This window comes from Gallinula chloropus, assembly GCF_964237585.1.
Source record: "Gallinula chloropus genome assembly, chromosome: Z".
NCBI classification, from domain to species: domain Eukaryota; kingdom Metazoa; phylum Chordata; class Aves; order Gruiformes; family Rallidae; genus Gallinula; species Gallinula chloropus.
This window is the reverse complement of record NC_140089.1, coordinates 89,063,873-89,088,458: the sequence shown is the minus strand read 5'-3', so window position 1 is coordinate 89,088,458 and position 24,586 is coordinate 89,063,873. Positions and strand designations below refer to the sequence as shown.

Below are 24,586 nucleotides of genomic sequence, written 5' to 3'. Positions count from 1 at the left end.
TGAGTCAGCCCTGAGGCGGCATGGAGCCCTTCCCGCCGCCCACGGAGGAGAGGAAGAGGAGGGAGGAGGGGCGGCCGGCAGCGCCGCGCAGGTCCTAGTGGGGCCCCGCCCCCCGCTCCGTGAGGGGTCGGCAGGGAGAAGCTGCAGCCCCCGGGCCCCGTGAGGGGACGGCAGAGAGAAGCTGCAGCCTCCTACTCCCCTTCCATGCTCCGTGAGGGGTCGGCAGGGAGAGCTGCAGCCCCCCGGCTCCGTGAGGGGACGGCAGGGAGAAGCTGCAGCCCCCCGACTCTGTGAGGGGACGGCAGGGCGGGCTGCAGCTCCCTACCCCCCGCCAGGCTCCGTGAGGGGACGGCAGGGCGGGCTGCAGCCTCCTACCCCCCGCCAGGCTCCGTGAGGGGACGGCAGGGCGGGCTGCAGCCCCCCGGCTGAGTGAGGGGACGGCAGGGCGGGCTGCAGCCCCGGGCTCCGTGAGGGGAGGCAGGGCGGGCTGCAGCCTCCTACCCCCCCGCCAGGCTCCGTGAGGGGACGACAGGGAGAAGCTGCAGCCCCCCGACTCTGTGAGGGGTCGGCAGGGAGAGCTGCAGCCCCCCGGCTGCGTGAGGGGACGGCAGGGAGAAGCTGCAGCCTCCTACCCCCGCCAAGCTCCGTGAGGCGTCGGCAGGGAGAAGCTGCAGCCCCCCGACTCTGTGAGGGGACGGCAGGGCGGGCTGCAGCCTCCTACTCCCCCGCCAGGCTCCATGAGGGGTCGGCAGGGAGAGCTGCAGCCCCCGGGCTCCGTGAGGGGTCGGCAGGCGGGCTGCAGCTTCCTACCCCCCCGCCAGGCTCCGTGAGGGGACGGCAGGGAGAGCTGCAGCCCCCCGGGCTCCGTGAGGGGTCGGCAGGGAGAAGCTGCAGCCTCCTACCCCCCGCCAGGCTCCATGAGGGGACGGCAGGGAGAAGCTGCAGCCCCCCCCGCCAAGCCGCAGCCCTCAGACATCCCGCGGCGCCCGAAGCTGCCGGCGACGGGCAGCCCGTTCCCCGCCCCCCCCACCTCCTCCTCTCTCTCTGGCAACAGGACCCTCCACGGCCGCTCTGTCCCGCCTCCAGCGCTCTCTATGATCGCCGAGGGTTGGGCGCTCCGGCCCCTTTAGGCCGCGCCTCGCCCCGCTGCCACCGCAGGGGCCGCTGCCGCCGGTTCCGGGGCTGGGGCGCGGAAGCGGGAGCCGGGCGAAGGCTCCGCCGGCTGCGCGCGCAGCCCGCGCTCCTGGCGCCGAGCAGCGCGCCGCGGCCGCCATCGCCAGCGGGGGGGGGGGTGGGGGGGTGTCCCGGCCCCGGCCGTGTCCGGGAACAATAAAGCTCTTGTGGAGAGATCCAGGGGCTGGGTACCGGGAGAGCTTTTGAGCTTCTTCCTCCTCCTCCTTCTTCTCCTCGTCGTTCCCCGCCGCCGCTGCGGGCCCTGCGGCCGGTGTATGGAGAAACAGGGCAGGATGGACTGCCCGGCGCTGCCCCCGGGCTGGAAGAAGGAAGAGGTGATCCGCAAGTCGGGCCTCAGCGCCGGCAAGAGCGATGTCTACTACTTCAGGTACGTGGCCGGGCGGGGACGAGCCGCCCCCGTGACAGCTCCTTTAGCCGGCGGGACGGGGCCGGCCCGGGCCGGCGCTTCTCCGCCACCCCCCCCCCCCCCCTTATACACACCCCCCCCGGCCCCGGCGCCGCCGCCACCTGCTCCCCCCGAGCTCCCCTCAGTCGGCGGGGCTGGGGGTCGGTCCCGCTCCCCCTCCCGCCTGTCAGGGGCCGCGGGGAGTCCCGCTCCCCTCCCGCCTGTCAGAGGGCCGGTTCCCTCCTGGCTGCCGCCTGTCAGGGAGGCGCCGCTCCCTTCCCATCCCCTCCCCTCCCATCCCTTCCCGCTGAGGGGCTCGCTCCGCTCCCGCTGCCCGCCTGGCACCGGCCGGTCCCCGCCTGTCACAGGGCGGGGGCGGGATGGTGGGGGGGGGGTGAGGCCGGTGCCCGGCCGCCATGGCTCCTCTGGCAGGGGGGTGAGGCCGGTGCCCTGCCGCTTCCTCCTGTCAGGGGCCGCCGGGGCCGGGTCCCTCCTGTCAGGGGCGGCCGGGCGGTTGGGGCCGGGTCTCTCCTGTCAGGGGCCGTTCCCCCCCCCGACCCGTCAGGCGCGGCCGGGCGGTTGGGGCCGGGTCCCTCCTGTCAGGGGCCGCCGGGGCCGGTCCCCCCCTCCCTGTCAGGGGCGGCCGGGCGGTTGGGGCCGGGTCCCTCCTGTCAGGGGCCTCCGGGGCCGGTTCCCTCCCCCGGTCAGGGACCGCCGGGCGGTTGGGGCCGTTTCCCCCCCTGTCAGGGGCCACCGGGGCCGGGTCCCTCCTGTCAGGGGCCACCGGGGCCGGTCCCACCCCCGTCAGGCGCCGCTGGGGCCGGTTCCCTCCCCCTGTCAGGCGCGGCCGGGCGGTTGGGGCCGGGTCCCCCCTGTCAGGGGCCACCGGGGTCGCTCCCCCCCCCCTGTCAGGGGCCGCCGGGGCCGTTCCCTCCTCGTCAGGGGCCGCCGGGGCCGGGTCCCTCCTGTCAGGGGCCACTGGGCCCGTTCCCCCCTCGTCAGAGGCCGCCGGGGCCGGTGTCCCCCCCCCCCGTCAGGGGCCGCCGGGGTCGGTCCCCCCCCCCCCGCCTCCCCCCGTCAGGGGCCACCGGGGTCGGTCCCCCCCCCCCTGTCAGGGGCCGCCGGGGTCGGTCCCCCCCCCCCTGTCAGGGGCCGCCGGGGTCGGTCCCCCCCCCCCGTCAGGGGCCGCCGGGGTCGGTCCCCCCCCCCCTGTCAGGGGCCGCCGGGGCCGGTCCCCCCCCCCTTGTCAGGGGCCTCCGGGTCCCCCCTGTCAGAGGCCTCGGGGAGCGGCGCCCTCGGGTCGGGCTGAAGCCCAGGGCACCCCCCTCACCCCCTCCAACCCCTTCCCCCTCCCTCCTTCCCCGAGCTCCTCCCGCCGGAGCTCCTCCTGCCGCGTGTGCAGGAGCCCCGGGCAGCCAGCCGTGCCCCTTGGCTCTCTCAAGAGGAGCCGCCGGCTTGTCTGGAGCGATGCTCCACGCTTCCCTGCCACCACCATCACCCCCAGCCTGCCAGAGCTCCTAAGGAACCCCCCCCTCCCTAAAAACCCGCCTTTCCTTTGGGATAGGAAGGGTAATGCTGGGCTGGGACGACTCTGCAAAGCCTGGTTTTACAGCTGAGCAGGGTCAGCCTAAAGAGGAACCCTCCCAGCCTTTCAACTACCACAATGCCTTCCCCCAAAACATCCTAGTTAAGTCATAGGGGAGACACCCCCCCCCCACACCCCTTTCCCCTCACACACACTGACTTAATCAGGCAGTTTACCATTAGCAAAGCTTTTTCTCTTGACTTAAAAAGCCTGTGAAAGCTGGAGAAGGCTTTGTCACTGCTGAGTGTTCTTGGTATTACAGCTCAGGTGATAGTCAAACCGAGAGAAGCAACAGCAACCTCCCCCCCATCCCCTCCTCCTCCTCCTCCTCCTCCAACCCCCCTGCTTGCTTTCAGAAGCTGAAAAGACAACTTCTCTTCTCAAGGCAGCGATGAAAACTCTCAAGCTTTGCTCTCAGGTCACGCTTCTCTAAGTCCAGCCCTGCTGCTCAAGCAGAGGAAGCTTGTTTTCTGCTAAGGGCTAACCTCTTCCCCACAGCACCTCTATTTATAGCATCCCAAGAACCACACCTGAAACCTCTCCCTTGCATTGCAGCACCCCAGCCAGCCTTGCAGCTTCTTTTTCTTGCCATGAAAGGACTCCAAACCTTTCTGCTGTCCTGCTGGAGGAAGGCAAATTCCTCTTTGCTCCCTCTGGGATACCAGGGAATGTTGGTTTCTCTGCTTCCAGCACCTCTTTTTGCTCCATCATGGGAGAAAACTCCCCTCTCTAGAGCTGGAGGAGGGATGGGGGTTTACCCTGAGCTTGTTTTTAGGACTGAATCCTCTTGTAAACTTAGTTTTGGAGAGAACTTTGGGGTTTGTCTTTGCTGCCTTTGCCTGATTTACTCTCCCAACCCTGTGCTAATCCTGGGGCAGCATCTGGCATCTCTGGCTCTCTGCATCTCCCTCCTGAAACCTGCCTGACCCATTGCTCTCCAGTCTACAAGCCCAACTCCTGGCTTTTGGATTGGGCTCCTGGGGGATTCCTTAAACTGAACTTTCTGCTTTATTCCTGATTATTCTGCCCAGAATTAAACAGCAGCCTTTCCTCAAGCTGCTGATTCTCAGCACACAAGGAATTTCAGCTCTTTGATGCTTGCCCCATCAAAATAGGGGGGGTAGCAGTGTTTTATCCACTCCAGACCTTGAATTAAACTAGAAAACCATGACAAAATGCAGTTAAATTCTCATATTTTTAGGGTTTTTTGAGGTTTACTTTGCAAAGAATGCTGTGGAACCTCATTAACTTCATTAAGGCACCTTCATTTTCTAACTTAACCTGAGGTTTCTGCTTTTATGATCTCTGCAGGTTAGAAAAGAAACCCAAGCCAAGCCTGACCCAGAGAAGGATTGGGCAAAGCTTCATTTACTCTGATGGTCTAAACAGGAGTAGTAATTAAGAAGGGCTCTGGCAAGATTAATGGGTGTTGCAATCTACCTCATTTGCATCTGGAAAGCTTTCAGGCTTTGCTTGCTGTTGGGCTTTAGGAAGGTGGGAACCAGTTGCTCTGCTGAAATCAAACCCTTCCAAGGACTTCTTGGATGGTCTTCATGTGACCCAGGGAAGCTTCTGACCTTAAAAGAGCTGCTCAAAGAGGAGTGGGGTGGAAATACATCATGATGCCAGGTCAAAACACAGCTTTTGAGGTGTCCTCCTTCCAATTTCATCTGCCAAAGGCCCCAAAATTGAAACTACCAACTCAACCAGCCCCCTCCTAGCGTAGAGGTTGTTGGGTTTGCTACAAGATGACAGGTTTGGAGGAAGAAGTAGATGTTTCTCTAGCTAGAAACAACTTGTATTCAGCAGGAGGCCCACTAGTGAAGCAAGAAATCAGGTTTTTAGGGCAGGGTTGGGGGAGGAAATTTCTGGTTTGGGGGTTTTAATCCATTCTGTCTTTTCATTCTGTTCCAGCTACGAGGCAGATTTGATCCCTGCTGGGTTTCAACTGAGTGAGACCCTTTGTTTTGATGCAGAAAGTAGAGCAGGGTGGCTCTGATCACAGGAGTTCTGTCACTCTGGTTCTCTTGATCAAGGAAAAGGATCAAAACCAGGAGAAAAAAAACCCAAAAAACAGGTTTAATAAACATTCTGGTGTTAAAATTGTGGGTGGTCAAAAGAGGGGATCTAATGTGGGGAAGAACTTCTTCCCAGGGAGGGTGAGGGAGCCCTGGGCCAGGCTGCCCAGGGGGTGTGGAGTCTCCTTCTCTGGAGAGATTCCAGCCCCAGCTGGATGTCTCCCTGTGTGCCCTGTCCTAGGGACCCTGCTTGGGCAGGGGGTTGGACCTGATGAGCTCTGGAGGTCCCTTCCCACCCCTCCAGCTCTGTGTGGATTTAAGAGTAATACTGAGCTCTTTTTTTGGCAGCTGGAGGACAGAGACAGGAATAGACTCTGGGTTTTAAGTTTCTACTTCATCCCAAGAAGTCATTTAACCTGTATTTTATCCCAGCAGACAGGAGAAAGCCTTGTTTTGAGGATAATAGGTGTGTGTGGTGACACCAGAGGTCTGGTTTGGCTTGCAGAACCCTTGGTCATGGTGATAAATCTCATCCTTCAGGAGCTGAGTTTGAGGGAGAAGAGACTTGGGGTTGGAAGGGACCTTCAGAGCTCATCAGGTCCAACCCCCCTGCCCAAGCAGGGTCCCTAGGACAGGTCCTACAGGGGAGTGCTCCAACTTGAGCCCATCACCCCTTGTCCTGTCCCCACAGCCACTGAGCAGAGGCTGCCCATGGCCCCCTGTGTCCCACCCTTCAGCTCTTGATCCCCATGGATCAGATCCCCTCTCAGGCTCCTGAACAGCCCCAGGTCCCTCAGCCTTTCCTCCCAGGGGAGATGCTCCAGGCCCTTCAGCATCTCTGTCCTTACTCTGGAGATCCCTGGAAATATTTAGTACTAGAAACTCCCTGGATCTGGGGAATTGGCATGAAAATTGGTGATCCTGACTGTAGGACAAACACCCAACCTCCAGGAACCCCCCAGCTCTTAGTGGAGTTGGGAATTCCCTTGATGACCCTGTTGTCCTCACAATAAACACTCAGCAGACTTGAGCTGGGAAGTGATTTTTACCCTCACCCTGAAGAATAACAAGTCCTCTTTCTTAATCCCTGGTGTATCTTTACTACTCAGTCCTTTACCAAGCCCTCTGCAGGGTGTGGAGTAGCTTTCCCTCTGTCTGCAGGTTGTGGTTGAAGCTGGATTCCTCTTCCCAATCAAGCTGCTGGGCCATCCTCAGAGTCATCCCAGACACTCTACATCCACAAAGAGACTTTCTTAGGTGCTTCTACTAGTAGTAACCTATTTGTTTAAGGCCTGAGACTGTAGTAAATAGGCATTGTGATGGGTTTGAAGGTATTACTCAGTGTACTAGGAGGTAGGTGGTGCTGCTCTCCTACCAAAAAGCCTTGGAGACCCTTCCAGACTCCCTCAAAAACCTGGGTGAAGTGGGAACTTTGATCCACAAGTATCTTGGCTCCTGGTTTCTCTCCCCTTTTCCTTTTTTTTTTAGGGGTAAAACCCCCAAATCCCTTGAAGTCTTTAGAACCCCCTGGAGCATTTCCCTGCTGCAAAGATGTTCCTTCACCCTCTGGCATTGAGCTTCTTCCAGAGGAACAGGGAGTTTTAAGATTGAGGGTTTGATGCTTTGTGGGAACAAGGCAAGTAAGAACTCCTATTATGGGATGGGGTTTTTTGATTTGGAATGCTGGTTAAGATTCAACAAGCCAAAGAGGTGGATTTTAATAAACTCTTCAATTTAACTACAAAAAGCTTTTCCAGCAGAGGTGTAGCCAGGGGGCAAACAGACACCCCTTTGATGTTTGGCTTGTGGTTGGAGAGGAAGATCAATGCCAAAGAGTTGCCAGGGACATCAGGATGAGTTTAATTCTCTAGTGGGGGTTGATTTAAGGGGTGGGGGTTGTAGGGAAAAGACCTTTGCCCTCATCTTTTTGAAACCTGCAAGTCATGACTTCAGCTTGATGCTCTACAGCAGCTTATTGCTTTTGCTTTCCAGAGGTAATTAGAGCATGGAATGAGTCCTAATAATGAGGTCTTAATTTTCAGAGTGTCCTACACTTTATAGACAAGGAAAAAAACCAACCTGCTGCTGTTTCAGTTGCTTCATTTCTTGAGTGCTTGATGCTCCTCTGCCTGGGAGGCTCTTCAGAGGGATCTGGCCAGGCTGGACCCATGGGCTGAGCCCAAGGGGATGAGGTTTAACAAGGGCAGAGTGCTGCCCATGGGACACAACAACCCCCAGCAGCTCCAGGCTGGGGGAGACTGGCTGGAGAGCTGCTGGGAGAAGGACCTGGGGGTGTTGGGTGACCCCAGACTGAGCAAGAGTGTGGCCAAGAAGGCCAATGGCATCCTGGCTTGTGGCAGACCCAGTGTGGCCAGTAGGGCTGGGGTGGGATTGGGCACTGGGGAGGCTGCAGCTGGAGTGCTGGGTCCAGTTCTGGGCTCCTCAGCATCAGAAGGACATTGAGGTCCTGGAGTGAGTGCAGAGAAGGGCAACCAGGCTGGGGAAGGGGCTGGAGGGTGAATCCTCTGAGGAGCAGCTGAGGGAGCTGGGGGTGTTGAGCCTGGAGAAGAGGAGGCTGAGGGGAGACCTTCTCCCCACCTCCCCTGCCCTGCCAGGAGGGTGCAGAGAGGTGGGCGATGGTCTCTGCAGCCAGGGGACAGGAGATGGGACAAGGGGCAATGGGCTCAAGCTGCCCCAGGGCAGGGGCAGCTCAGCTGGGAGGGCAAAGTTCTTCCCTGGCTGAGTTGTGGGGATGTGGCACAGGCTGCCCAGGGAGGGGGCTGAGTCCCCACCCCTGGTTGGGGGGAGATGAGGTGCTCAGGGAGCTGGTTTAGCTCAGGATGGGATTGGTTGGACTTGAAAAGAATCTCTTGGTTTTAATAAAGTCCCACACAAGCTCATTATGATACCTAATCACCTCCAGCCTAATTAAGACCTTCCAATTGTAGAGCATGGGGATTTGCACCAGCAGAGAGGTGAAGGTTCTACATCCCATCTTAACTTCAGCCTTGATAATGTCACTGAAACAACAGGCTTGGGATGTTCTTACCCATCTTTGGAGGTCTGCTGCTTCTTCCTACTTCATCCTACCCCATTAAAAGAACATTCCAGAGTGTTTCTCTTCATGGGATGAGGTTTAAATGCTGATGCAGACATCAGCTGGTCAAGGAGAAAGCCTTTTGGGTCCATTTCTGTTTGGAAAAGCAACTTCTACTTGAAGTTAGTTGATTTTCTAAACCTTTAGCTAAGACTGGGCCTAACTTGTAGTTCATGCTTAAAAATATAAGTCTTCAACCAATTTATTATTGTAAAAAAACCCTCTATTTGGAGATATTCCAGCCTAATCCCTCATCAACCTTGGAATTCTGAGTTGTCCCAGTGTTGTCATGCTGGAGTTCCATCAGAGAGGAGGTTCTGCTGTGGCACAGCACCCTGAAAGAAGGTTTTCACTTGCTTCTGCTGGCATGAAAGGAGGTTGTGTGTGATGAAGGAGTGTCCAGAGCACGTGGGTGAGAGTAAATTCTTCTGGTTTCTGGCACAACTGGGTAAGGTTTCCTTAGAAAATGACTGTAGGACTCTCCCAAGGCCTTGAAAGGGAGGACTTGGGGGGTGAGAAGGTGGATGGGAACCACCAACATGCATCTGCAGCCCCAAAAGCCAAGCTCATCCTGGGCTGCAGCACCACAGAGGGGTTTCTGCTCCTCTGCTCTGCTCTAGATGACCTCTGAAGGTCCCTTACATGGCTCTGTAACAATGTTCTGGTCCATGCTTCTGTAGCTGCTGAGATTTTAGGGCTGGCTGAGCTCCTGAGGCATTTTAAAACTCTTCTGTGGCAACCTGAGCTTCCTTCAACATCCCTTCCAGCTTGACTTGTAAAGTATCTCCAGGGGATCATCCAGAGGGTCTCCTCAGAGAGAAGAACCCTTCCAACCTCTCCTCCTGCCTTTCTTTTCAACTCCAAAGCAAGTTTCACCTTAAACTTGGTTTCAAAACCTTCAGGAGGACAAAAGAAGACACCATGCTGTGTCTCACTTCCAACCAAGGTGTGGAAGAGGCTTTGAAGAGGTTGAAGTAGGTTCCATGCCCTCTATCTCATTAACAACTCCTAATTATTTACTAGATATTCAAAGAACAGCTCAGCAAATAGGCCTTTGATTTGACTTCTCCATCATGGACCTTTCTCTGGAGGTGAGAAGAAGCTTTGAGGCAGGAGCAGGTTTAGGGATTGAAGAGGAAAATTGGGATGGAATCCATAATTTGAGCATTATGGTTGGGATTTGAGAGGAGGGAACAGGAGTGACTCCAGGATTGGGGGGACCCAGGGGTCCCAACCTGGCCTTGAACACCCCCAGGGATGGGGGTCTTTTATTCTCCCACCTTTCACCTCTGGTTAATGATGTCTTTCCCTAATTAATTTAAATGACTTTGAACAACAGATAGTTGCCTTAATTAGCTGCTTTTCCCAGAATTCCAGACATAGTTTTTCCCTCTAGAAGTTCTTCCCTCCAAGTGGTTTGAAGGTTTGAAAACAAAACCCTGTGGAAAAGTGGAGAAAACCCCCCAAAATCTTCAGTGTCTCCTGGAGGAAGGTGAGAAGAACCCTCTGAGCTCAATTAACCTTTAGGGTTTGGGCAATGAGAAGCTTTGGAGACTTGATTTGTTTAATTAGAGACCAATATTGATTAGATGGAGGACACTTGGCTTCCCATGGTGGGGATTGAGTCCTTCCTCATGGGTGTCCATGCTGAGGAGCTCTCACAAGCTGGTGTTCCAGTGTGAGTTGACATAGGGAATGTTTAGGACCTTGGCAACAAAAGCCCTGAGCCCCAAGGTCAGAACATCTGGTTGTGGGGTATTTGGAGATGTTTCAGACCAGGAAGATCTTCCAGTCCTCAAACCTTTGGGTTTGGGAGCTGCTGGTGGACATGAAGCTCATTTGAAGTTATATCCTGGTGGAGGAGGACAAAGACACACAGCCCAGGTAGTTCTTCAACTTGGGCAAGGAAAGCCCTGAGCCCAGGGTCAGAAGAGCTGGTTGAGGAGGACTTGGAGAACTTTCAGGGTGTGTAGACCAGTTAGTAAGTGTAGAGGAAGCCCCAGTGAAGAAATGTGTGGATTAACCATGTAGCAAGTGCAGCATGTGCACAAGGTGGGTGTGTTCTGGGTGCTTGAGACCAAAGTAGAGATGAAGAGCTAGAAGGTTCTGTGATCTAAGGATGGGTAGACCTTAGAGATGAGGAGCTAGAAGGTTCTGTGAGCTAAAGATGGGTAGAGCTTGGAGATGAGGAGCTGGAAGGTTCTGTGATGTAAAGATGGGTAGACCTTGGAGATGAGGAGCTAGAAGGTCCTGTGATGTAAAGATGGGTAGAGCTTGGAGATGAGGAGCTAGAAGGTTCTGTGAGCTAAAGATGGGTAGAGCTTGGAGATGAGGAGCTAGAAGGTTCTGTGAGCTAAAGATGGGTAGAGCTTGGAGATGAGGAGCTAGAAGGTTCTGTGATCTAAAGATGGGTAGAGCTTGGAGATGAGGAGCTAGAAGGTTCTGTGATCTAAGGATGGGTAGAGCTTGGAGATGAGGAGCTGGAAGGTTCTGTGATGTAAAGATGGGTAGAGCTTGGAGATGAGGAGCTGGAAGGTTCTGTGAGCTAAAGATGGGTAGAGCTTGGAGATGAGGAGCTAGAAGGTTCTGTGAGCTAAAGATGGGTAGAGCTTGGAGATGAGGAGCTAGAAGGTCCTGTGATGTAAAGATGGGTAGAGCTTGGAGATGAGGAGCTAGAAGGTTCTGTGATGTAAAGATGGGTAGAGCTTGGAGATGAGGAGCTAGAAGGTTCTGTGAGCTAAAGATGGGTAGAGCTTGGAGATGAGGAGCTGGAAGGTTCTGTGATGTAAAGATGGGTAGAGCTTGGAGATGAGGAGCTAGAAGGTTCTGTGATGTAAAGATGGGTAGAGCTTGGAGATGAGGAGCTAGAAGGTTCTGTGAGCTAAAGATGGGTAGAGCTTGGAGATGAGGAGCTGGAAGGTTCTGTGATGTAAAGATGGGTAGAGCTTGGAGATGAGGAGCTAGAAGGTTCTGTGAGCTAAAGATGGGTAGAGCTTGGAGATGAGGAGCTAGAAGGTTCTGTGAGCTAAAGATGGGTAGAGCTTGGAGATGAGGAGCTAGAAGGTTCTGTGAGCTAAAGATGGGTAGAGCTTGGAGATGAGGAGCTAGAAGGTTCTGTGATGTAAAGATGGGTAGACCTTGGAGATGAGGAGCTAGAAGGTCCTGTGATCTAAAGATGGGTAGACCTTAGAGATGAGGAGCTGGAAGGTTCTGTGAGCTAAAGATGGGTAGAGCTTGGAGATGAGGAGCTGGAAGGTTCTGTGATGTAAAGATGGGTAGACCTTGGAGATGAGGAGCTAGAAGGTCCTGTGATCTAAAGATGGGTAGACCTTAGAGATGAGGAGCTGGAAGGTTCTGTGAGCTAAAGATGGGTAGAGCTTGGAGATGAGGAGCTAGAAGGTTCTGTGAGCTAAAGATGGGTAGAGCTTGGAGATGAGGAGCTAGAAGGTTCTGTGATGTAAAGATGGGTAGAGCTTGGAGATGAGGAGCTAGAAGGTTCTGTGAGCTAAAGATGGGTAGACCTTAGAGATGAGGAGCTAGAAGGTTCTGTGATGTAAAGATGGGTAGAGCTTGGAGATGAGGAGCTAGAAGGTTCTGTGATGTAAAGATGGGTACCACCACCTCAGGACAACCAGGACTTGGCTATTTGTTGATGTTACTCAAAACCCCCACCAGCCAGGACTTTGTGGTCATAATAATTCCATCATTCCAAATGAAGATGACTTCAGTGACCTCCCCTACAACTGCTCCCCTTGGTTCTGGTGGGATCTAGATCCCTGATGGCAGCTTTGGACCTGTTTCATGTTCTCCATCACCTTGCTTGCTGCTTGCTTGTTGCTCAGTTGCTTTCCCTGGCTTTGCTCACTGGTGGGAGAGACCCAATGGCTTGGAGATGCCACCTCCAACCCTTGTTCTGTGCTTCTGTTCAACACCCTTGCTGTTACCCCTGAGAAAAGGGTTGCTGTTGAATCCAGGTTGGCCTTAGCTACTCCTCACTTAAAACCTTGCATCCAACAGCAAGGAAACCCTGAGCAAAGGATGAGAGCAGATCCACAGAGCTTGGGGCAGGTAGGCCACCACTAATCATCACCTCAACCAACAATGCCACGTGGATGAAAGATCCTGGAAGCTTTTTTAGCTACTTTCAGAAGGTATAAAACCTGTTGTAAGAAGTCAAGGTTGTCTTCTTCTTGTACAACAAACCCATACTAAAGTCTTTTCTTCTTTTTAGTCCAAGTGGTAAGAAGTTCAGAAGCAAGCCTCAGTTGGCAAGATACCTGGGGAACACTGTTGATCTCAGCAGTTTTGACTTCAGAACGGGAAAGATGATGCCCAGTAAATTGCAGAAGAACAAACAGAGACTAAGGAATGATTCTCTCAATCAAAATAAGGTTGGTTAGTCCCTCTGTTTCAGGATAATCCTAAAGATATTCCCTTCCCCCCTCCAGTTCATTGAGCAATTGCTTTTCTGCTCTTAAAGCAGCCTGAGGTGTACATGTATGTTGAATTTCCACCAGTGGTGGAGACCTAAACATCTAACTAGGAGTGCTCTGCTACTACCAAGGGAAAGCCAAGCTGAAGAGAAGTATTAATCAAAAGGGTTGAGTAAATTAGGAGTTGGCCCTGCACTGAGAACCTCAGTGCTCCTCAGCTACTTGAAGGATACTCTTCTAAAAGGGGCAGATTAGGACTGTTGGTGCCAAGAGTGTGAGGCTCTCAGCTCCTCCCTGGTGAGGCTCCAACCTCCTCCTGGTTGAAGCTCCAACCTCCTCCCTGGTGAGGCTCCAACCTCCTCCTGGTTGAAGCTCCAACCTCCTACCTTGTGAGGCTCCCACTTCCTCCTGGGTGAAGCTCCAACCTCCTCCCTGGTGAGGCTCCAACCTCCTCCCTGGTGAGGCTCCCACCTCCTCCTGGTTGAAGCTCCCACCTCCTCCCTGGTGAGGCTCCCAGCTCCTCCTGGGTGAAGCTCCAATCTCCTTGCTTGTGGGGCTCCCAGCTCCTCCTGGTTGAAGCTCCAACCTCCTCCCTGGTTGAAGCTCCAACCTCCTCCCTGGTGAGGCTCCCAGCTCCTTCTGGTTGAAGCTCCAACCTCCTCCCTTGTGAGGCTCCCACTTCCTCCTGGGTGAGGCTCCAACCTCCTCCTGGGTGAGGCTCCAACCTCCTCCTGGGTGAAGCTCCAACCTCCTCCCTGGTGAGGCTCCCAGTTCCTCCTGGTTGAAGCTCCAACCTTCTCCTGGTTGAAGCTCCAACCTCCTCCCTGGTGAGGCTTCCAGCTCCTCCTGGTTGAAGCTCCCAGATCCTCCCTGGTGATGCTCCAACCTCCTCCCTGGTGATGCTCCAACCTCCTCCCTGGTGATGCTCCAACCTCACATTCATCTTCCTGTTCTGAGATGAAATAGTTGATGTTTTTAACACTGTGCCAGGAAACTTGTTTTCTGAGGCCAAATCCAGTTCTCAGCCCTAATCTGGGTGTTTCTCTACATCTACACAGGGGGTTCCCCCCCAATGTGGGGAAGAACTTCTTCCCAGTGAGGGTGAGGGAGCCCTGGGCCAGGCTGCCCAGGGGGTGTGGAGTCTCCTTCTCTGGAGAGATTCCAGCCCCATCTGGATGTCTCCCTGTGTGCCCTGTCCTAGGGACCCTGCTTGGGCAGGGAGTGGGACCTGATGAGCTCTGGAGGTCCCTTCCCACCCCTCTGATTCTATGATTCTTTCTTCTTTCTTCTTGAACAACACCCTGTCCTATTTTTTGAGGAGTGAAGAAAAAATGGGGGGGACATGAAAATAAAGCAGAAAGGAGAAGAAATAACATAGGGACATGAGGAGGAAATTTCACCACCTCTCAGATCATAAATCAGGAGAAAAACCCCTTCAAAACCCCTTTAGAAACAGCAGTTTGAAAGGATTTCTCTTCATATTTCAACTGGTTTATTCTTTGGGGGGGGGTTCCTGCTAGAGCAGGAGCACCCAGACTTCAACCTCTTGTGTCTTCTTCTTGACCTTTCAGAATTAGCTAGAAAGACCTGTATCTAAGAGGTTTATTGCCAGTAGAGCTCCAGGAGGAGTCTTGCTTCAACCTCTACTAATCTTCCCATTGTTCCCATTTGGACCTTTCCCTCACAACTGATGTTCTTGAATTTCTCTCAAGTGTTTTTGGAGGGACAATAAAATAAGGAATTGAGCTGACTGTGAATCCAGGAGATCCAGGATGATGTTCTGCTTAGAAAAATAGACTTATTGATACCAAAACCCACCTTACTAGAGACTGGTGAAAGTGCTGTCTGGGTATAAGTGACTTTTATCTGCTGGGATCAGGACAGGCTGGGGGGAAACTGCTGGAGAGGAGCTCTGTGGAGAAGGATCTGGGGGTGCTGGTGGGTGATGAGGTGGTCATGAGCCAGCAGTGTGTCCTCCTGGAGTGTTGTGGCCAGTTCTGGGCTCCCTGGGATCAACCAGCCAGGGATCTCCTGGAGAGAGTCCAGAGGAGGGACAGAGATGCTGAAGGGCCTGGAGCATCTCCCCTGGGAGGAAAGGCTGAGGGACCTGGGGCTGTTCAGAAGCCTGAGAGGGGATCTGATCCATGGGGATCAAGAGCTGAAGGGTGGGACACAGGGGGCCATGGGCAGCCTCTGCTCAGTGGCTGTGGGGACAGGACAAGGGGTGATGGGCTCAAGTTGGAGCCCAGGGAGTTCCCCCCCAATGTGGGGAAGAACTTCTTCCCAGTGAGGGTGAGGGAGCCCTGGGCCAGGCTGCCCAGGGGGTGTGGAGTCTCCTTCTCTGGAGAGATTCCAGCCCCATCTGGATGTCTCCCTGTGTGTCTAGAATCACACAGGGGTGGGAAGGGACCTCCAGAGCTCATCAGGTCCAACCCCCTGCCCAAGCAGGGTCCCTAGGACAGGGCACACAGGGAGACATCCAGCTGGGGCTGGAATCTCTCCAGAGAAGGAGACTCCACACCCCCTGGGCTCTGTGAAGTTCTTCTCCAGGTTGGTGTGGAACTCTTACTGGTGCATAAGTTACTCACAGTGAGTCCCTATGATCAGGGAACGTTGATGGTTCCTCTAGCTGGTGTCTTGCTGTAGTTCCCAGCTCAGGAAGAGGTTTGGGGTTGGGACAGCAGTTGGGTGATGTACAACCCCACCATGTGGCTGTGTTTCTGAAGCCTCAGGCTGTGTGAACGGGCCTCAAACTGAATGGTTCACCCTTCATCTCCACCTGGAATGAAGCCACACGTGCCTCACCCCTCTGTAGGCAACATCTTCTGTCTGGAAAGCTCACAAGAGGACAGGTGTTGGTTGGGGAGATCTTTTGGTGCTCCTAAGATGATCTGGAAGCTCTTCCTTGGTCACAAACACACCTCACACCCCCCTGGTGATGATTTGTTCTGAGAAGAGTTTCTCCCACTATCAGTTGGTGCCCGTTGATGTGTGACAATCCCCTTCCTCAGCCTCCTCATCCCTCTGATCATCTTGCAGGTGCTGGAGAGATGGGTGATCTTTGCAGCTTTCCTTACTCCTAGAGTTGCTTTCTCATCTTTGCTACTCAGAGCTGTAAAGGAGACACCCTTTGAGCTCAGCAAGCCCAGATGTGATGATGATTAGAAAGGAAACCAAGTAGGGGGAGTAGTAAGATTATAATTAGGGCACTTAGGAACTGAGCTCTTCTCAGTTTAAAGAGTTTAGCCTGATGGTTTCTAAGGCTTTAGCCTTGATGAAGAGGATACAGGACATTTAACCCTTGAGCATGTCTATCCTGCTTGGTTTCTATCTCATCAGGGTTTCTTTTCATTCTGGGGACCTAATGGATGCAGCTCAATGGTCCCAGTTTCTCCTGCTGCCTGGAGAAATCTCCTCCTTTCTCTAAAGCTGGATGGATTTCTTCCTGAACTTCTCCTTTGATCACAGACTGGGCTGGCTTGGAAGGGACCCCAAAGATCACACAGGCAGGGCCACCAACCTCCAGGCCTGGAGCTCCACAAGGTTGCCCAGGGATGTTCAGGTGCCCCTTGAACACCCCCAGGGATGGGGCACCCACCCCTTCTCTGGGCAGCCCCTTCCAGCCCCTCAGAACTTCCCCCCAGTCTCTCCTCTCCCCCTTCCCTCCTCCAGCTTCACTCCATCCCCTTGTCCTGCCAGTCTCTGCCCTTGAACAAGCTGATTCCCCTCCTGTTCCTCTGCTCCCTTCAGGGACTGGGAGGCTGCAGTGAGGTCCATGACCCCAGAGAGGGACAATCCCCCCAATTAAACCCCATGCAAATCATATTTAAATCCATTCAAATCACATGTAAATCACATCACAGACCAAAAGGACCCTGTAGATACTTTTTTCATCAACTCCAAGCTAAGACTTGTCTTCTACAAATGCAAAACCACATTTATCCCTCATATGGGTTGGCTGGTGGGGCCCTGGGCAACCTTGTGGAGCTCCAGGCCTGGAGGTTGGTGGCCCTGCCTGTGGGCAGGGGGTTGGAGCTCTGTGATCCTTGGAGTCCCTTCCACCTCAGGGCCTTGGACTTCAAAGCATCAGCTATTCCTCTGATCTTGAAGTCACAAGATGAGGAACATGAAGCTTGGAGGGTAGACAGAGGTCAGTCAGAATACCTCATGTGATTACTCTCCAGCTCTGGGTTGGTGGTTCCATGCTCATCAAGGATGCTTTAATTAGATCTTAAAAATAAGAGATATCTAACCTTAAACTTTCTATTGTCAGCAGGAATTGGTGGGGAGGAGGGAAGGTAGAACCCATAACTGGTGTCCACCACACCAAGCACATGGTGACAGTGATGACCAAAGCCTCTAAAAGCATTTCTCTAGTGACCTGGGGCTACCTGGGTGAAACTTTCAGAGAAGAAAAGGTCTTTTGACACCCATGCTAATTAAATCCTCATTTCTCTGCTTGGTTAAACATGTAGTCAAGGCAGAAAGATTCAACCTCTGCTCCTGTTCTCTCTGGCCATGGAAACCCCAGGTCCCAGTTAGACCAGACTCAACCAGTTCTTTGGGATGGTGCTGAAGATGTGGTGCTTTTCCCACTTGAAAGCTGGAATATTTGAAGATGTGGTGACTGCTGGGAGTTTACAAACCAGATCTTCCTACCAGGAAGGATCTAATAGGACTTGGGGAGGCTACAGAAGGAACCTCCTGCCTTGTTTCTCTCTTGACCCACCAGATGAGTCAAGTAGTTGGGTAGGAGCAGCCAGTGTAAGAGCTGTTGTGGTGTGTGAGGATGTGTTTTGGGATGTTCTTCATGCTACAGATGACTTCTGTGGTGTGCAGAGATGATAGTTCCCTTTCCAGCAAGTTCATGGAGAAGAAGGATGACTTCTCAGTCCTCATCAGCCATCCACCTTGCAAGAACTCAAATCCAGGAGGACATCATGATGGTGGAGAGGGACTTACCCTGTTGGGTTGCTGAAGCAGAGCTCTAAAAGAGGTCTATGTGCTTGAAAAATCAGGCTGAGGTCTGAGAGGTGCTGCTTGTGGATAGACTCCCAGCTTGTGTTGGGTTGGAGGGACCTTCAAAGCTTCAAAGCCCTTCTAGTCCCACCCCTGCAGTGAGCAGGGACATCTTCACTAGAGCAGGTTGCTCAGAACCCCATCAAGCCTGACCTGGAATATCTCCAGGGATGAGGCTTCCACCACCTTCTGGGCAACCTGGGCCAGTGTCTCACCACCCTGAGTGAAGAACTTCTTCCTAAGGTCTCACCTAAACCTGCCCTGCTCTAGTTTAAACCATCACTCCTCATCCCATCACCCCTGGTCTTCACAAACATCCCTCCACAGCTTTCCTGGTGGCTTCTTTTAGGAGGTCTCTCCAGAACCTTCTCTTCTCCAGGCTGACCAAGCCCAACTCTCCCAGCCTGGCTTGACAGGAGAGGTCCTCCAGCCCTCAGAAGGATGAGGGTCAGCAGCTTTAGAAAATGACATGCAGGTGATGAGGTGTCTTCTTCTTCCTCAGTCTTGGGGGTTATGGGAGAAATCTCTTCTTTCCACCCCAAATCCCAAATACTTCTGGGGTTGTTGGTGGCATCTCTGAAGGCTTTGATGTGCCCCATGATGTAATGTTAGGTTAGATGCTTGGGAATCATAGGATCATGGAATGATCTGGGTTGGAAGGAACCCCAAGGATCCCAGAGCTCCAACCCCAGGGCCACCAACCTCCAGGCCTGGAGCTACACAAGGTTGCCCAGGGCCTCATCCAACCTGGTCCTTGAACACCCCCAACTCTCAGAAGCCTTGTTGAAGTCCACCTGGGTTGAACTCCTTTCCAGAAGAAATTACTGCACTTTCATTAAGACTTGATTGATGTCTGAACCACTCAGGACATTTGGGACCAAAGTCATGTTGTCTTCAAGACTTGGAACCCTCTAAACTGTTGGCTCCAGAAGTAGTTTGAGGAAACTTTGGAGATCTCATTTGACCACCTGATGGTGAAGTTGTTCTCTGAGATCAATCACTTAATGAATGTATTTAATTTGAGGAAAGAAAAGGTGGACTTTTGAGTAGTTTGGATCTTCTCAAGAAGGTGCAACTACTGAAGTGTTCCCTTGGTTTCTGAATGCTTTCCAGCTGGAGGAGTGGAAAGATGAAGGAGTCTTCTTTACTCCAAGAAGACTTCTCCTCTTGAGTGTCAGGAGAAGAGGCTGAAGCTGGGGTGTGGTGTGTGTGTGTGGGGTGTTTTTTGGTATAAAATAGATGAATTCACTTCATTTTCTTCTTTCTTCAGGGAAAACCAGACTTGAACACCACTCTCCCCATCCGCCAAACCGCCTCCATCTTCAAACAACCTGTCACCAAAGTCACCAACCACCCCAGCAACAAAGTGAGATCCGACCCCCAGCGCGTCACCGAGCAGCCGCGACAGGTGAGACCTGGGCTGGGGGGTGGGGGATCTCCTGTCCTTCACTCCTCAGGAGCTTGGAACTTTGGGCTTGGTCAATCTTGAGTATCTCTGCAGAGAAGGAGACTCCACACCCCCTGGGCAGCCTGGCCCAGGGCTCCCTCACCCTCACTGGGAAGAAGTTCTTCCCCACATTGGGGGGGAACTCCCTGGGCTCCAACTTGAGCCCATCACCCCTTGTCCTGTCCCCACAGCCACTGAGCAGAGGCTGCCCATGGCCCCCTGTGTCCCACCCTTCAGCTCTTGATCCCCATGGATCAGATCCCCTCTCAGGCTTCTCCTCTTCTCCAGGCTGAACCCCTCCAGCTCCCTCAGCTGCTCCTCAGAGGATTCACCCTCCAGCCCCTTCCCCAGCCTGGTTGCCCTTCTCTGCACTCACTCCAGGACCTCAATGTCCTTCTGATGCTGAGGAGCCCAGAACTGGACCCAGCACTCCAGCTGCAGCCTCCCCAGTGCCCAATCCCACCCCAGCCCTACTGGCCACACTGTGTCTGCCACAAGCCAGGATGCCATTGGCCTTCTTGGCCACACTCATGGTCACTCTATGGTGACCCAACACCCCCAGGTCCTTCTCCACCTGCCAGCTCTAACCTCTGAGAACCTTAGAACATTAAGAACCTGCATCCTTTTCCTTTACAAACAATGGAACTGGGATGGATTCCATTCCAGCAGAAGACTTCCTGTGACCTTCCAACTGCAGAAGGACTTGGTATTTCTCTCTGGAAAAGGAACACCCCATAATATGTTTTTCTTTGGTGGTTCCTCCAACAGAGAGCCAAATCTCTCACTTCTTCTTCATGGTCTGCCTGAAGAAGTCCTAGTTGCTTAGGAGGCTTGTGAGCTTTTAGGTTAAGATTCTACCTCAGAATCAGCTTCTCTTGGACAAGAAGCAGTTATGAAGGAAGCCAGATTTTCTCAACAGCAAGGAAGTGGAACCTCTGCTCCACCCTGAGGACCTTGGCATCGTGTTCCCCTCATGGAAGAAGGGGGTGGAGACCAGGCTTGCCCTTAGCATCATAAATCTGAGTGATAAGGACTCTGTTTCTTGCTTGGCAGGAGGTTATTGCATCACTTTTGGCCTTGATTAGTCTCCTAGGATGTGGGGCACTTGGCTGCTGGGGATCTTTGAACCAAGAACACTCAGATATCCATAAGGATCTGGGGTTTAACCCTTTCCCCTTTCAAGCAATCCTAAAACTGAGCTGGTTGTCATCTTCTAATGGGGTGACACCAAGCTGAGGGGTGTGGGTGGTGCAATACAAGGTCAGGAAGCCATCCAGAGGGGTCTTGATGGGCTGGAAAGGTGGGTGAAGGGGGTTCAACACTGCCAAGTGGCAGGGTGGAGGAATCCCAGCCACAGATCCAGGCTGGGAGAAGAGCAGCCTCTGCTCAGTGGCTGTGGGGACAGGACAAGGGGTGATGGGCTCAAGTTGGAGCACAGGGAGTTCTCCCCCAATGTGGGGAAGAACTTCTTCCCAGTGAGGGTGAGGGAGCCCTGGGCCAGGCTGCCCAGGGGGTGTGGAGTCTCCTTCTCTGGAGAGATTCCAGCCCCATCTGGATGTCTCCCTGTGTGCCCTGTCCTAGGGAACCTGCTTGGGCAGGGGGTTGGACCTGATGAGCTCTGGAGGTCCCTTCCCACCCCTCCAGCTCTGTGATTCCATGATGAGACAGGAGACCATGGAGACCATGGAGACAGGAGCAGTGGGGCTCATCGCTACCCTCAAATCTCTTGGGTCCAGACACCATGTTCCCACCTAATAAACCAAGAGATGGAATTGTTTGAGAGTTTAGGACTTTGGGGGGGGGGGTTGTTTTTCCTGTTCCTAACAAACCATCTTGTCTTCTCTCATCTTCAGCTCTTCTGGGAGAAGAGGCTACAAGGCCTCAGCGCCTCGGACGTCAGCGAACAAATCATCAAATCCATGGAGCTACCTAAAGGACTTCAAGGTACCATCTTCACATGATGTTCCTTCACCTCCACCCCCATAATTTGACCTTAAAAAGGGCAGGGTAACCACCCAGCTTCCTTTCTTCTAGGTGTTGGGCCAGGTAACAACGACGACACGCTGTTGTCGGCTGTGGCCAGCGCTCTGCACACCAGCTCCGCGCCCATCACCGGCCAGCACTCGGCGGCGGTTGAGAAGAACCCGGCTGTGTGGCTCAACACCTCCCAACCCCTCTGCAAAGCCTTCATAGTCACAGATGAGGACATTAGGTAAGGTGGAGGAAGTCAACCACACAAGGAAATGTGGGGTTTGGGGAGGGGTTTGAGCGTGGTTGGAGGGTAGATGCCACCTAAGCTGGTTTATCGCTCCCCTTCTCAGCTGGGCAGAGGAGAAGAGAGATCTTGAGAAGCTCAGGAGTGGAGATGAGGATGAGGAGACATCATTCCCAGTCAGCTTCGTGGGCAGAACAGCCTGGGGGAGTAGGGGTTTGGGTCAGTTCCTCACTAGATGTTCTCCTTGGTGTAGGAGGACATTCCTCACCCCCTCACCCTGCTGCACTGTGGGGTCCCACCCATGGCAGACAGTTCTCCATGGACTTCTCCACCATGAGTCCTTTCCCACAGGGCTTCAGCTCTTCCCCAACCACCCCAGCGTGGGTCACTGCTATGAGGTGTAGTTCCTCAGGCCCAGACTGCTCCATCCTGATCCTTCATGGGGTCAGAAGTCCCCTCCCCTCAGCAGACCTGCTCCAGGGTGGGCTTCTCTCTCTCTGTCTCATCTCTGTGTCTCTGCCTCTCCTCTAGATCCATGCTGTAACCAGATTCTCCTGCTTGGGATGAGTTGAGGAGCAATATCTGCTCTGCTTTGTAGCCCAATCTTCTCTCTCTTTAGGGCTTCTCTCTTAGGGGGTGGAGTCCCCACCCCTGGGTGTGTTTAGGAGATGGGGAGATGCTCATGGATCTGGCTTAGAAGAGGATGAGTAGAGATGGAGTTGATCTCAAAGGTCTTTTCCAACCATGCAAGTCTTATCCTCCTAGGTTACTCCTAAGCTTGAAGAGTTGATGTTTCTCCTCCTTCTTCCCTTCTCCTCCTCCAGGAAACAAGAAGAACGGGTGCAACAGGTGAGGAAGAAGCTGGAGGAGGCCCTGATGGCAGATATTTTGTCACGAGCCGCCGACACAACGAAAGATCTAGAGGTAGAAATGGATAATGGAGATGAAGCATGAGCAGAAAATCAGGTGAGTCACATCTCCTGGGGACACACCTTCAGCTTGACCTGGCTCAACTTCTCCCAATCACTCTGAAGACCAAGATGTCTTGGTTTCTCCCCAACTTTGGAAGAACACTGGGGTGGTTTTCCATGGCTAGATAGGATCATCTTCTCATTAAGTGCTGAACAGATTCCCAGGGAGGAACAGCCAGTGGGTTTCATCCTTCATGGCAAAGCCCCAGCCTCTGGAAACCATGGCAGATGAGTTTGCTGGAGCTTAATGCTTGATGGGGTGGAGTGGTGGAACCATCTGGCCCTTTCCTCAGGATTTAAGGAGGAAGAACATCCTTAAAAGTTCCCAAAACTCTTCCATTCATTTTTGAACATGGATAATACCTCAGCAAGACTCCTTGTCCAAGGCATCTCATACCTCTCTAGACTTCTTCTGCCTTGATTTACCAACCACCTCCTTCAAAAGCCCTTCAAGTACCCCCAAAGCCTTGGTAGGGGGTGTGGTGCAAGAGGATGTTCAAAGCACGGTGAGTATGTAGGATTGTGCTGGATCAGAGTTGGGAGGGACCCCAAGGATCCCAGACCTCCAACCCCAGGGCCACCAACCTCCAGCCTGGAGCTCCACAAGGTTGCCCAGTGCCCCAGCCAACCTGGCCTTGGACATCCACCTTTCCAGCCCATCAAGACCCCTCTGGATGGCTTCCTGACCTTGTATTGCACCACCCACACCCCTCAGCTTGGTGTCACCCCTTTGGAGGATGCCAACCAGCTCAGTTCTAGGATTGCTGGAGGGAACACACACCAGCCTCTCCACATCCCTCTGGATGAGAGGCAATTCCACATCACCTCTGGATGAGAGGCAATTCCACATCACCTCTGGATGAGAGGGAATTCCACATCCCTCTGGATGAGAGGCAATTCCACATCACCTCTGGATGAGAGGCAATTCCACATCCCTCTGGATGAGAGGGAATTCCACATCACCTCTGGATGAGAGGGAATTCCACATCCCTCTGGATGAGAGGGAATTCCATATCACCTCTGGATGAGAGGCAATTCCACATCCCTCTGGATGAGAGGCAATTCCACATCACCTCTGGATGAGAGGGAATTCCACATCCCCTCTGGATGAGAGGGAATTCCACATCCCTCTGGATGAGAGGGAATTCCACATCCCTCTGGATGAGAGGCAATTCCACATCCCTCTGGATGAGAGGCAATTCCACATCCCTCTGGATGAGAGGCAATTCCACATCACCTCTGGATGAGAGGCAATTCCACATCCCCTCCTCCAACCCCACTATACTTGGAGGTTGAACCCAATGATCTCTTGAGGTTCCTCCCAACCTCTCCAATTCTTTGATCCATGAGCCTCAACCACTAACTCACTCCTGGTTTTTCCCCACTTAGGACTCCAAATCCTTTCCCCTTGATGCCCCCAGCCCCTTTTCCTCTTCCAAACTGAGGTGATCACCCTCTCCTTTCTTTTTTCCAGGTACTTTAAACTGACTTATCCCAGGAGGAACCTTCCTAAAAAGCCAGAAGCACTTTTCTCCTTCGCTCTTTGCCTAGAAGAAGAAGAATATGGACCCAATGCACATTTCTAGAGCTTTCTAATAGCATTAAAACCAAGGCCTTTTTTTAGACATCCTATTTTTTGATGTATATATCTTATTTGAAAAGCAACTTTATTTTGTCTCTTGTGACTTTTAAAGTCCTTTTTTTAAGTATCAAACTTCACCCTTTGATCTAAAAGAGAAAAAGAGAAGAAAAAAAAAAAAAGCTGAGCTTTTGATGTCAGGTTGCAAAACCTACTGGAATTTTATTGCCTGGAGGAAATATTTTGGGCTTATTTTGGTTGATTTTGGGGAGTTTTTTTTTTTGTTCCTGTGGTTATTTTTGAGGCTGGATGGATCAGGAGAATTTTCCTGCTGAGAAGAGGATTGTGACTCTGTATATAAAGAGATTTTTATACCTATGGGTGAAAAAAAACAAAACAACCCCCCCCTCCCAAACTGTTCCATCCTGCAATGTAAAAAAAAAACAAAGAGAGAATAAATGATTCTATTCCAAATGGGTGACAAGCTTGTCATGGTGTTGCTACAGTGAGGAAAGAACATCTCTGCTTTGGAGTTCAGCCTTCTCTTGAGCACAGAGATAGAGTCCCAAGGTTGGGAAAGAGCTTTGAAGATCATCAAGTCCAACCATTCCTGTCCTGTGCTAAACCAGCTCCCTGAGCACCT

General features: G+C 53.3%; 2 protein-coding genes across 2 annotated transcripts in view; one reads left to right on the top strand and one right to left on the bottom strand.

Annotated features, from left to right (window-relative positions):
- Window positions 1-1,274, bottom strand: part of POLI (DNA polymerase iota) — a gene marked incomplete at its 5' end in the record, with an annotated part of 9,617 nt that extends 8,343 nt beyond the window's left edge. Inside the window, 3 exon segments of the mRNA XM_084279019.1 lie at window positions 903-979; window positions 981-1,105; window positions 1,107-1,274. Of these exon segments, the coding sequence (XP_084135145.1) occupies window positions 903-979; window positions 981-1,105; window positions 1,107-1,274 (370 nt within the window).
- Window positions 1,275-1,304: 30 nt separating this feature from the next.
- MBD2 (methyl-CpG binding domain protein 2) lies at window positions 1,305-24,411 on the top strand. Its single transcript, XM_084278739.1, has 7 exons — window positions 1,305-1,561; window positions 12,511-12,670; window positions 19,002-19,139; window positions 21,032-21,122; window positions 21,213-21,390; window positions 22,218-22,359; window positions 23,839-24,411. Exons 1-6 carry the CDS (start codon window positions 1,449-1,451, stop codon window positions 22,345-22,347), a joined length of 810 nt encoding a protein of 269 aa, XP_084134865.1. The 5' UTR covers window positions 1,305-1,448; the 3' UTR covers window positions 22,348-22,359; window positions 23,839-24,411.
- The last annotated feature ends 175 nt before the right edge of the window (window positions 24,412-24,586 follow it).

What these genes read in the sequence shown, in the direction of transcription:
- MBD2 (XM_084278739.1), top strand. Translation starts at nt 1,449, where the DNA reads ATGGAGAAACAGGGCAGGATGGACTGCCCGGCGCTGCCCCCGGGCTGG. An exon ending in TCACCGAGCAGCCGCGACAG is followed by an intron (nt 19,140 to 21,031) that starts GTGAGACCTGGG and finishes TCTCATCTTCAG; the next exon opens with CTCTTCTGGGAGAAGAGGCT. An exon ending in GTCACAGATGAGGACATTAG is followed by an intron (nt 21,391 to 22,217) that starts GTAAGGTGGAGG and finishes CTCCTCCTCCAG; the next exon opens with GAAACAAGAAGAACGGGTGC.